This window comes from Myotis davidii, unplaced genomic scaffold (genome assembly GCF_000327345.1).
Source record: "Myotis davidii unplaced genomic scaffold, ASM32734v1 scaffold401, whole genome shotgun sequence".
In the NCBI taxonomy this organism is placed as follows: Eukaryota; Metazoa; Chordata; class Mammalia; order Chiroptera; family Vespertilionidae; genus Myotis; species Myotis davidii.
In genome coordinates, this window is record NW_006291020.1 from 2,882,045 (window position 1) to 2,894,573 (window position 12,529).

At 58.7% G+C, this 12,529-nt stretch overlaps 1 protein-coding gene across 2 annotated transcripts; it reads right to left on the reverse strand.

The window, feature by feature from the left end:
* Positions 1–12: 12 nt before the first annotated feature.
* On the reverse strand, positions 13–11,816 carry POGK (pogo transposable element with KRAB domain). 2 transcript variants are annotated; one of them, XM_006764194.2, is made up of 5 exons: positions 11,412–11,816; positions 6,872–6,998; positions 6,185–6,283; positions 3,243–4,715; positions 13–1,697 (listed from the first exon to the last, which is right to left on the reverse strand). In XM_006764194.2, exons 1-4 carry the CDS (start codon positions 11,793–11,795, stop codon positions 3,256–3,258), a joined length of 2,070 nt encoding a protein of 689 aa, XP_006764257.2. In that variant the 5' UTR covers positions 11,796–11,816; the 3' UTR covers positions 13–1,697; positions 3,243–3,255. The 2 variants fall into 2 exon arrangements, with proteins under 2 accessions (XP_006764257.2, XP_015419746.1); XM_015564260.1 differs by lacking the exon at positions 13–1,697 and adding an exon at positions 1,704–2,005.
* Between the last annotated feature and the right edge of the window lie 713 nt (positions 11,817–12,529).

Below are 12,529 nucleotides of genomic sequence, written 5' to 3' on the forward strand. Positions count from 1 at the left end.
ACCACCACAGCCTACAGTCTTACTATCAAAGTTTATTGTGGGCCATTTTCTACCTACTGAGGAGTAAGTACATCTATGTCTCAACATGTGCTGTCGTCCCTCAGGGTCACGGCCACCCTGCAGCGCAGCTGTCCTGGGCTCCGTTAGGCAGAGGCGGTCAGTGGAAGCAGAGCCGTCACTCCAGGAGCATCCCAGAGCAGCAGCCGAAAGGCACCGCCCATGGGGTGGAGACGGCGGTATTGGCGGAATGAATCAGGAGTTGAATGCATTCTCCACGCATCTCGGCCAGAGAACTGTGGCCCTGATGCCGGATCCCAAAATCAGGTCTCATAAGCATGCCCCACGCAAGTGAAACGGCAGCGAGGGAGGTGCCGGGAACCAGGGAGGCGGAGGATAAATTAAGTGGAATTGGAGGGGATGGAAAGTTCTGGAATGCAAGTAGCTGGGTGTAGACGCCATTTGAGATGACGAAGAATTCGGCACAGTTTGCCAATGGGGCAATTCAAATATTGAAAGTTATTCTGATACCAGAAATTGAGATTTCCCCTTTGGGAGGAACACTGGTTTTTTAAAAAAGGGGAAAAGGTGTTTCATCAACAGGAAAATGAGTACCTGAGTAGAAGTAGGTGGCTCACGATGCCAAGAACAGTGTCGAGTAGGAATGAGAGGGTGTGCAGGAGGGAGACGTGGAGGCCTGTTGCAGGCCTGACGTGGAATGACATATCTAGCAGGGGCTTTGTCTGCGAGGTGCTGGCCTGTTTCCTGTAGCGCAGATAGCGTTGAAGGAATGTTTCCGTAACACTCGACTTAGGTGGGAATGCAAACTACTATAGTGTAAAGACTGGGAGACCTCCCACCTCCTGCAGGGGGAAGGCTCGTCTCAAACAGCTGTGGCTCCCTCTCACCCGCACCCTCTCACCACCCCCGTGGTAAAAATATTAAAACGAACAAGTCACACGCCAGGAGTCCATGAGCCTTGTACCATGAGCACAGCAGGCAACTTCTGCTGACGTGTGCAGGCGGCCTGAGAAAGGGGACCTGTGGCCTGAACGCTGCCCTGCGTTAGAACCATAATGAACCCCCAAGCTAGCTGCCCACCTGGCTGGGAAGATTAATAAAACCGCATCGTTGGCTTTAACCTGGATCTTCCCCACTAACCGAGTTTGTCTACAGAAAAGCCACCGGCTGGCACCAGGCCAGTGTGTCTGAATGTCGGCATTAGTATCTCCTTTTCCTAAAAGAGGAAATGTGTTAAGTACAAAAATGACATGTTTCTACACAGCCTTCTCCGCAGTCCTGACCTGCTGGCGGCAGGCTCCACGGGAAGCACTTTTAAAGGCAGAAGAAACAATGACTGGAGGTTTTTCTCCCCAGAAAGGGCACGGTGGAGTGGCCGACGGCGAGCCCCGTGGGTGCCGCACAACGGTCTCCTCCAGGCGATGCCTTTTGTTTCCCACGGGTTCCTTCTGGTGGACACTGGCGTCACCTCTGGGAGAAGCAGTTTCTCTCCTAATCATGTCTCTGAGGAAACGAAGGGTCCCAGACTTCGGTGACCCCGCGGGTGCAGGCTCTGTGGGCGGGATGCCGGGCGCTGTCCAGACCGGCCTTCCCAGCCCCGTGGGCTGGGGCGCGGTCCCTGTGTCCACACTCCAGCTCTCCTGGGTTCTCCCCAGCCGCTTCAGGCACAGTCCCATTTGCTGGAAAAGAGAGGACCTAAGTGTGAATTAACCGGGGACTTTGGATAGCGTGTAACTTTCAACAAGCGTAATTATTCCATTAGTCAGATTGCTAATAGATGAGGAGGGGTCGTGGAATGCCCACACGTCTCCCGGATCCCCGTCCACTGCTGCGACTCCTCAGAAAAGAGCTGCTGCCCAAAGCGCGGGCATCCAGGTGAGCGGGCCGGTGGGCGACGCGTCAGCACCCACGGTCCTCAGGCACAAGCGTCGCTCTGTTCCCTCCCCTCTTCTGGCAACTCGGACCCAGTCCTTTGGGTGGCAATGAGCTTAGAACATAAAAAACGCACAAAAATGTTACCTAATAAGGAGAGGAAACAAGGTAAAGTGAGAAAGGGATAAACACTTGCTGTAAGTCAGTGCGATAGGCAATGGCAGTGAATAGTTAGCGAAAGGGAGGCAGAGCCAGGAGTGGGAGGGGGACATGAGAAAAAGGCAGCTTTGGCGATTTTGAATGTCGTGGTAAGAACTGGGCTGCCCTGGAGTTCTAGGGAGCCCACGCTGGCAGCGGGCCCCGCAACAGAGCGCCACTGGACGTAGGAGCCGGGAGGGGACGGGTCTCCTGGCAGCTCGCAGGGCACAGAGCCTTCTGTTAGCATTTCACGTGGAGGAGGAAGCCGACAGCACGGAAACACCTCATCACACTTGAAAAGGAAGTTTAGTCAGGACCGCTCCAGGTCCCCCGTCCAGTAAAGGCCACTTCATATTAAATACGCATTGTGTGTGAGGGACGAGTAACTGACAGAGAAACAAGAACGAGAGGGTGAAGCGAACCCTTGTTCTTCTGTGTCCCCTCCTGTCCGCGCTTCTCTCCAGGTGGGGGCTGGTGCCTCCGCCAGACCCCCTTCCACCTGAGCCCTTTCTCCTGGACTCGCCTGAGCCGCAGGCCTGCTCCCCACCTCCGCCCATCGTCCCAGATATGCACCTGCTTGTTATTACCATTTCCTGATGTAAAGATTCCATTTAAAAGTATCTTCCTTCAGACAGCTGAGAACTACGAGAAATTAACTGCCCCCCCTCCGCCCCCGTGAAAGTCGTTATGAAGAGGAAGATGTTGGCAAACTTGTGAGAAGCAAGCACAGGTGACTACTCCCATCTCCCAGGGGCCCCACAGACGCCCCGGGACAGACCCGAGGCCGAGGACGGGCTGAAGGCAACTTGGTGTGTCTCACGTCCCAGACCTCCTGGCCAGCAAGGAACCAAGAAGTGGGCTTTTCAGACAAAACTTCCTTAACCCGGCGGTCAGACCATGCTGCTCAGCCCCACAGCCAGCATCAGAGCTGAGGTGCTGTCCGCAGCTGACCAGCCCTCGGTACATCACATGCTAGGGCTCGGGTCCAGCCACAGAGCCAAGGACACAGGAAGCCCAGCCACAGGAGTTTCACAGGAAGGAGACGCCGCCGGTGGCAGGCACCCCAGCACTGCACGTGAGCTCTAGGGGTCTGGAAAAGGGGGAAAGCGCAGCGAGAGAGGCTACCTGTGGACACAAACAGGTCACTGGGTTACCTGAGCCGTGCGGTCAGTTGCTCTCTGTCCTGCTCTCGGCGGGCAGCTCCCCTCCGCCTGGCAGCTCGCCCTCGATCTCCCACAGGACGTCGTCTTCGTCCTCCAGGCTGCTGGAGATGTGGCACTTGCGGAACCCTTGCACGATGGCTTCGCTGGAGATGCTGTTCCACGCGACCATGACCCACTCCAGGAAGAGGCCGAGGGGCGGCTTCTTGGCGTTCCCGGTGGGGCTCAGCGCCAGGTTCCCCGCCAGAAGCCAGTTGGAGTACTGGGCCCGCACGCTGTCGTTGAGCGGCTTGTAGACCACCACGTCCAGCACCTGCAGCTGCGAGGTCAGGCCGCCCGGGATGATGACCATGTCGGTGTTCATGCGCTCCATGCAGCTCTTCACCGAGTCGGTGGCGTGGCCCCGGAAGCCGTTCAAGATCAGCATCCCTCGCTGCTTGGGCACGGCGCCCGTCCGCCGCCGCCACACCACCTCCAGCCAGTCCTGCATCAAGTCCTCTGTCATCCAGCCGTAGCGGTGGCAGCGGATCTCCATCCCGCTGGGGAACTTCCCGGGGGGGATGTACGTGCCCCGCAGGATGATGTAGGGAGGCAGCTTCCTGCCGTCGGCCAGGACCCCCAGCATCGCCGTGATCTTCAGCTTCTCCCTGCCTGGCGTCTTCACCAAGACGGGCTTCTCGCCCTGGTTGTCCACGGTCACCCTGGAGGGCACCTCCAGACAGATGGGCGTCTCGTCTGCATTTCCCATCTGAGCCACCTGGTAGTCGTGCGCCCGGCGCAGCGCCAGGACACTGCGCTGGTAGGTGACGAGCTTCTCCGTCAGGTCTTCGGGCAGCTGCTGGGGCACGGGCACCTTGTGCCTCAGGGACAGGTCGTACCTGCGCATCATCCGGCGACACCAGCCCAAGCTGGCCTTGAACCCTTTCTCTGGAATGTTCATCTCCTGGGCGATCTCGAGAGCTTTCAGCTGCATGGCCTCCCGGGTGATTGGGTCCCCTTTGGCCTGCATGTACCGGACATACTCGGCCACGCGCTGGTCCACCAGGGCAAAGCGCCCGTTCTTGGGGCCTCGGAACGCCCGCCGCATGGCGTGGGCGTTCTGCAGCTGCGGCTTGACCTTGCGCCAGTCTCGCACGTTCTTTTCCAGCACACCAAACTGCTTGGCCGCCTGGCAGTTGTTGGTGCTCTCGGCGAACTCCACCACCATCAACTTGAACCCCGCGTCGTAACTGCGGCGCATGCCCCGGCTGAACTGGAACTTGGCGGCCAGGTCGTCAGCCGAGAGGTCGTACCCCGGGAAGCCCATGGCCATGTAGAAGGGGTACCCCTCGCTCCACTCGGGCAGCTCGGGGAAGTCCCGAGGCAGGCGGAGGCCAAGGCCATCCAGGGGCTGTGGTGGGGGGAATGGGGACACCGTGTGCATCGGGCCGGCCCAGTCTGGGGGCTTGATGTCAGCGTCTTCATGTTCTGGAGACAAACAGGAAGGGGTGAAGGTAAGAGCAGTGAGCACAATGATGTCCACCCAGTTCCTGATTTTGTTGGTGGAAATGACAAGAGTGGAAGTCAAGTGTGTCAAGGGAGCTGAGCTAGAGGGGCAGGGCTGAGCTGAACACAGGTACTGAGCCTGAGTCATAATCTGGGGCCACGTTTAGGTCAAAATGACTCCCATTTGGGTGTGAAGTCACATACAGCCTGCACTGCCAGACCACCGAAGGGCGTGGCCTTCCATGGCTGAGCCACACCTCGACCCAAGAGGCTCTGGGGCAGGAGCCACACTCAGCAGGGCTGGGCTTCCCGGGCAGCGAGTGGTTCTCGCGCACCGGCTGGAACCGGTTCCCTGTATGTTTATATGCAGAGGGCGTCAGAAAACTGAATACGATTCGGGGAAACTGCCGTATCTCACCCAAACTGAGATGTCATCAGTTGCAAGAGGCATCATCTCTTTAAGAGGCACTCTCAATTTCAGAGACGTTCAAGTGCCGGAGGGGAGATGTCTTAGAATCAATGAAATGTGGCCTTTTAAACTCCGACTTACGGAGAGAAGGCAAGTGAAACCACCTGGCTGCTGGGAGCCGAATTCAGCCAGCGCTACCCTGCTGCCATGTTTCTTGATGAAAGACTGTGCTTCTTAGACCTGTTTGCTGAAGCGTGTGCTATGCCCGGTGCTGCCTTACCCATCAGGGTGAAGTGGACAAGGAGCCAGGGCGAGTAACTCTGGGCGCGTGCCTGGCACATGTCTTCCCCCATCGCCAGAGGGGTACAGGGCACCCTGAGTGGCTGCAGGCCCCCGAATGTGCACTGGTCTCAGTGCCACTCAAACTTCAGTTTGCTTCATCTGCCCACACGGTGGCGCACTGAGACTCTTACCACAGCAGACAGAGGAGCATGGAGGCTCAGAGAGCGCAATGAAGTTGCCTAAGGCCACACAGCACTGGAAGGGAGATTTTCAAACTCCAAAGCCCATCATCTCTCTGCCTTGCACCCCTGCCTCACTCTCACGCACCCCATCGAACACTGGTTCTCAATCTTCCTAATGCCGCGGCCCTTTAATACAGTTCCTCATGTTGTGGTGACCCCCAACCATAAAACTATTGTCGTTGCTACTTCATAACTGTAATTTTGCTCCTGTTATGAATCGTAATGTAAATATCTGATATGCAGGATGGTCTTAGGCGACCCCTGTGAAAGGGTTGTTCGACCACCAAAGGGGTCGCGACCCACAGGTTGAGAACCGCTGCCATAGAACAAACATGGAAACTGAAGACCCCGCTTCCCATGCTCCCGCGGGATGGGTGCGAGTCGACTGGATCATGGTACCTGCGAGGCTTCCTCCTGGGAGCAGCCATCGGTCCGAATTCATAGAACAAACACGGAAACTGAAAACCCCGCTTCCCATGCTCCCGTGGGATGGGTGCGGGTCGGCTGGATCGCGGTACCTGCGACGCTTCCTCCTGGGAGCAGCCATCGGTCCGAATTCTGAGGCTCCTCCTCCCCATCCAGCCGGGAGATCATGTCTGGCTTTGGGAACGGGAACTCTGTCCAGAGGAAGTAACCGAGGCTCGGAGCACGTCCACATCAGTCCTCATCACACTCACCCCCACCCCCTCCTCACCATGGAGGGTTATGGAAAACGGAAAAGGGCTCGGGCACGGGGAGAGAAAGGGGATGGGAATGGGCCTGTGCAAGGGAATTCCTGGGTCTCTGCTACGAGGCCTGGCCCAGCAAGCCCGGCGCCCTCCATGGCTGCAGCCTGGCTCCCTGACTGTCAGCGCTGGCAGGGAGGCGGGATGCTTTGGGCATGGCCCCCGCTTCTGAGGCTGCAGGGGTGACAGTGAGCCGGGGAGCAGGCGATGCTCAGGCCAGGCCCTGCGACACCTCTGAGGTTCTGCTTTTCTGATACGAACATCTGGGTTGCATGAGGTTCTGAGACCAGCGCCAGTTACTGGGTAGAATGACACAATATTATATCCCTGCCGGAATCGAACACGGGAAATTAAAGGCACAGGTGTTGAGGGGACAGGCGAAGTTCGGGGAGAGGGTGCTGGTCCCGCCACCCAGGAGACGTGGAAACGCTCTCTGGGCTCAGAGCTTGGGGAGGCAAAGGGACACACGATGTTTGTTACCCAGCGACAGCACCGTCTCGTAGTTCATCCGCATGACCTCCCGGTACAGGGCCTTCTGGGGCTCCGTCAGAACTTCCCACTCCTCGTCGGAAAAGTAGATGGCCACCTCATCAAACAGGGCCGGCACCTGGGGCAGAGCAGGCACGCAGGTGACTCACAGGCCATCCTCCAGGAGGGGCCTCCCCAGGGAACCAGCTGTCTGCCCGCACACAGGCCGCTAGAGGCAAAATAGGACCCGAGCACGGGTGCCCGCACCCCAAGTGGTTACCATCCCCATTGGCTCGCAGGCAAGGAGAACAGACCTTCCGGAGAAGCCCCCAGTCCCCAACCCCCGTGGGAGACCCTCAGCACGCCAGGGACACCCTGAGAGCATCGCCCCCCCCAACGCACCCCCTCCCCTTGGTCACAGACCCTCAGCGGGGGCTGGTCTGGGTGAGTTTGGTGGATCACTGCTGTCTGGACCTCAGTGGTTTCCGGACACTGGTCTCCATTTCCCACTGGCCCTCGTGCCGGACTCTGACCCCAAAGCAGCCAGTGACAGAAGGACGGCCTTTCCCAGGCGCACGGGCAGGAGAGAGGGCTAATGAAGCCTGGGTGGTAATGAGACACCAGATCAAATGGGACCCCGCTCAGAGCCCTAAGGACGGGGGCTGCCCCCTGACGTCCCCTGCCAGGAGGAGGCACCGGGCAGCTAAGGCGGCCACGCCACCCACACCTACCCGCTCACTTATTCAGCCATTTGCTTTCATTTTTACTCTACCTTTTCTTTCCATCCCTCAGAACCCTACCCCAAGGTCACCACAGTCAGTGGTAAGGAGTCACTGGACCGCCTCCTTCAGGCTGGCTACCCTGACTACTGCTTTCAAAGCTGTTCCCAAAGCTGGAACATGTTCGAGACACGCAGGAAGCACTCCCAGGGAAAGCCTGGGACTAACTCACTGCCCAGCCCCCCACTTCACACACACACACCACCACCACCACCACTTCAAATGAGCAAGGAACTTTCAAAGCTGTTCCCAAAGCTGGAACACGTTCGAGACACGCAGGGAGCGCTCCCAGGGAAAGCCTGGAACTAACTCACTGCCCAGCCCCCCTTCACACACACCACCACCACCACCACCACCACCACTTCAAATGAGCAAGGAGGAAGCGGGTTCAGAGACTCCAAGGTCCCCCATTCCTGGCCTGGCCAATACCCACCCTCCATCCAGGACTCAGCTTGGATGTCCCGTTCCCGGGACCTGGCTGGGTGCCCACCTCCACGTCCCTGCCCTGCCCTGGGCCCCACTCCGCAGTGGCACTGATCACACTGCGCCCCTGGCTCCTGCGTCTGCTTCTCCCACTAGAACACAAGCCCACGGAGGGCAGAGCCTGGCGCCTCCCGCTTTGTTCCCCTGATCACTTAAACATCTTTTTGAATAAAAGGTTTAAGCAAATACTCTCCAGATTTCCCTTCTCTTGCTCCACTTGGAATAGTTGCAAATGATTTTACCTGACACAAAACCGGACCTAGACTTCGGAGTGCGTGGATCAAACCCCACGTGTGAAAACCAGGAGGACCCAGCGCTGGTCCCAGCTGCCCGCCCTCCTCTCACCTCCCACTTCCCCGCTTCCCACCAGGCTCTGTGCCTGTCCCCGAGGAAATGCCAGGTCCTGGCCATCCCTATTTATAGTCCCTTCCCTTTGCTGATAAACGGACGCAGGGCTGCCTGTCCTGTCACCTCCCAGGCGTAATCGATTTGTAGAAGGCTGCGCCCTGGGCCCAGTGCAAACATCCGGCGCCCGGGGTGGGAGGGGGCGGCTGGGGGCTGGCGCGGGCTCATCTCTTGGTTATGTCCAAGCGACAGAGCAGCTTCCAACAAGCCCACATTATGGTGCAGAGGCACAGCCCGAAGTTCAGATGTCCCTCACAGCTGCCCCGGGGCACCGGGCAGGGCTGCACCAGGCCCTGACGGGCATCTCCCTCCTCCACAGACCCCTTCTCTCTGGCCCAGCACACAGGAGCAAACAGGCGGCTGGGCAAGACTCAGGGGTCGGCAGCCCGAAGTCACCGGATGCCCCTCCTGGTCTCCAGCCCTGCCTCCTCCCTCCACTCAGACCCTCCCTGCCCTCCCGGGGCTTATCTCCAGGGTCAGTGCTCACACACTGCTGCGCCCACACACACCGCCCAACCCCAGGGAAGGCGGCGGGGATCTCGGAGCAGAGGGCAGTCCTGCTTTTGTACATTATCTCACTGAATCCCTCACATGACACACAGATATGGGGGTCAGCATCCTGCTTTCGCGGGGGAGGAACAGGGCTGTTAACACACCCAGACTCACGGAGGGAAGTCTGACCCAAAGCCTGTGCTTTCTCCACGCTCAGGCCTCGGCGGGTGGCTGAAGGGGCCTCCGGTTTCCCCAGGAAAGATGCTCCAAGCCTTGTCCCCCAGCGCCACCAAGGAGAGGGCTCCAACTCCGCCATCACACTACATCCTCCTGGCCCGGGCCTGGCCCACCTCTCTCTCCTCATCCCTACACACTCGGTTCTGGCTCCGGGACCTGCTCCCAGCTCTGCCCGCAGCTCTCCTGCCCCAGCTTCTGATCCGGCCTCTGCACCGGGAACATGAGCCCCTCGCTCCCCTTGGAAGGATCCCCTGGTGACGAAGGCCGGGTTCAAAGTCCGTCTCCTTTTCTCTCCTCGACGCTGCATTTCCACCCGGTTCTCCTACGGAGCGTTATTCCAGCATCCCAGCACGGTGCTCTGTCTGCAGGGTTTCCACTGATCACCCCCCACACTCTCCACAGAGAAAGGGATTCTCTCCCTCCTTGGGTTGAATGCCCTCGGGCAGGGTTTCCAACCTCAGCAGGGCCGACAGTGCTGCCCAGACCATTCTCCGTCGGGCCGTGCTGTGCCCTGAAGACCTTCAGCAGCGTCCCAGCCTCTGCCCAGATGCCAGCAAGACCTTGTGCCCCCTCCCCGAGTCATGATGCCCAAAGATGTCTCCAGATTTAGCCAAATTCTCCAGGAGGGGAGCCCACTGAGCAAACCCAGGCCCAGCCCAGGCTGCCTTCTGCAGGAAGCCTCTTTAAGTTGTCCAGCGTGAGTGTGAGGCCCCCAGGAGCTGACCTCCCTGCTGCACCCCGAATGCTGTACTGTTGTTTGCTTCCTGGTCTGCCTTGCGAGACCAGCGACTCCGTGAGCCTGGAGGCCTGTGTCAACAGCTCCAGCACCTGTGCTCCCGACTGACGTCCTCCTTTCCCAGGGGAGCGTGGCCTTCACCTTGGACATGTCTCACTGTCCGACACTCAGACACCCACTTCCACTGCACCTGTCTCCAAGGCCCTCCACCCCCCGATGCGGGTGGGCTCATTTAGCCTCAACGGCCTGGAGGAAGACGGGTGGGCAGAGAACCCAGAAGAGACAGGGGCACCGCGACCTCCACAGCTAGACCAGAGCCTGGCGCCACCTCTACTTTATATAGTTGAGATATGCAAAATGCACCACTTGTCGGGGTCTAGCTCAGGAGGCGTTTGAAGAACAATCAGTATCCAGGTGTATCCTTGGGACAAAGGACAACCTCCCTGTACCCCAGTTCCCTCAGGTGGGCGGGGCGCCGGGTGACGGGCAGCACGGTGAGTCTCTGACTACAGATCTCACTGGAAACAAAGGATGTGATGATGCTGACACTGGTGACAGCAAGGCAAACGAAGCAGAGAGCAGGAATGTCAGCCTGTGGCTCATTTAAAATGTTTACCATCCACACGCAACTGCCAGGAAGGCCAGTGAGTCCTGTGGCTAATTGTTCCTAGTATAACTCCTCTTCTTACACTGACATTTTTACAAGTTTACCGAGTTCTCTCCACTGTTCTGTTTGGATATGCAACCCATCCCTAGCTGCCGAGCCCCGGTCCCTGCATCCAGGCCAGCTGGGGGTGCAGTTTTCCCGTCAGCTCCGTGACCCCAAGTCTCGCTGAAAGTGGTTCCCTTCAAAAAGCCGCAGGGGACACCGCCTCTCTCCTTCCCTGTGAGGTCCCCTCCTGCCCCAGCCTGCCCAGCTCAGTTTAGAAAAAGCCCCACACTCTGATATCCGATCACCCTGACCTGCCTTCAGCTAGAAGCCCTGGTCCTAAATGCTTTTCATCCACGGACCCTCCACGCTGTAACCCCCACTCCTCTTTACTGTATTTGGTGTGAGCCAGGTCGTGTCCACTACTATGACCCTGTGACCCCTTTCTCAGTAGCCCGGGATGACCCCTCCTTCCATGGTGACGAATGTCAGAGCATGCGTTCCTGTAACACAGGTCAGCAAACAGGGTGTCCACAACGTGCCGGCACTAAGCAGGGTGCGGGACCCAGGGGTACGGAGAGCCTGGGCCTGGGCCTCCTGGACAGAAGGGCCTGCTCAGGTAACCCGCTCCGTTCCCACCGCACCTTTTAAAGCCACAGCACTGTTTTCTCGGGAATGCGAACACCTGGGCTGGGCTGGGATGTTTTTCCTCCCTCTGTCCACTCCAGGAGGAGGCTTCACACAGCCGTGTGGCCCCCGACCCTGACTTACCCACGCGCCCTCGGAGCAGATGCGGACCTTCTGCATGTCGGCGGAGCCATCCTCCAGTTCCGGGCTCTGAATCTGCTCTTCGCTTTCCTCCACTTTCAGGGTCAGGTTCAGAGGGATGGCTGTGGGCTCCATGTCTGCAAGCGAGACTCGTTCAGAAAACCAGGTCGTGTGAACTCTCCATGGCCTGAATGGGGGGGGCGGGGGGGGGCAGCTCCGCCTACACAACCTCTTAGCCCCAAGCTCTGCTGGCCTGGGGAGGAAGGGGGGCAGCAGGAGGCTGGAGGGAGGGGCTGCAAGCAGAGAGCATAGGCGGCTGCCTTCAAACATATAAAAAGCTCTGGGGGCCCTGGCTGGGTAGCTCAGTTGTTTAGAGCACCTTCCCATTCGCCAAGGTTGCAGGTTCAATCCCAGGTCAGGACACATACAAGAATCAACCAATGAATGCGTAAGTAAGTGGAACAACAAATCCATGTTTCTCTTTCTCTCTCCCTTCCGCTCCCGCTCTAAACTCCATCAATAAACAATTAAAAAGCTCTCTGTGGAGGAGACCAGCCGGGTTCTGTAGGGACCCAAGGGCAGAGCCCGCCGATGGGTAAACATTCATTCCATGCGGGGAAGAGAGCAGGGAAGGGCAGAGCTCAGGGCAGCACCCAAACGTGGACTCAGCCCAGGGGTGTCGCTTCCTATCAGTGGGGGTTCTGAAGCGACAGGACACTTGCTCCACTGGCCGTTCCTACGGGCCAGTCGGGCAGCAGGAGGTTGTTTGGCTCAGAATCGCCATCATCTGTTTTTTCCAGATTCAGAGGTTCTGCCCCGAGCAGGCTCAGAAAGCACTCTCTGGAGCCGCGACAGAGGGGCGACGCCGCTGGGGAGCCAACAAGGTGCACAACTGCTGGGGCCCGGCCCTGGGCCCAGCCCGCGGAGCTGCCTCGCTGTCGCTGGCACAAGTGCCCTCTTAGGGAGCTCGGAGGCGGCACAAAGGGCCGCGCTTCTGCCCTCTGTGGCGGGCAGTCCCAGGTGGGCAGCGAGGGCGCATCTTGGGGGCCGCAGCCTTCCGGGTGGTCGGGGAAACATCGCTGCCGAGTTCAAAGTCGGTTTCCTCCATATTCCCTTAAAGG

What these genes read in the sequence shown, in the direction of transcription:
- POGK (XM_006764194.2), bottom strand. Translation starts at nt 11,795, where the DNA reads ATGGGAAGGTGCTCTAAACAACTGAGCTACCCAGCCAGGGCCCCCAGA. An exon ending in TCTGCTCCGAGGGCGCGTGG is followed by an intron (nt 6,999 to 11,411) that starts GTAAGTCAGGGT and finishes GCTCTGCCCCAG; the next exon opens with GTGCCGGCCCTGTTTGATGA. An exon ending in CCCAGGAGGAAGCGTCGCAG is followed by an intron (nt 4,716 to 6,184) that starts GTACCGCGATCC and finishes GTTTGTCTCCAG; the next exon opens with AACATGAAGACGCTGACATC.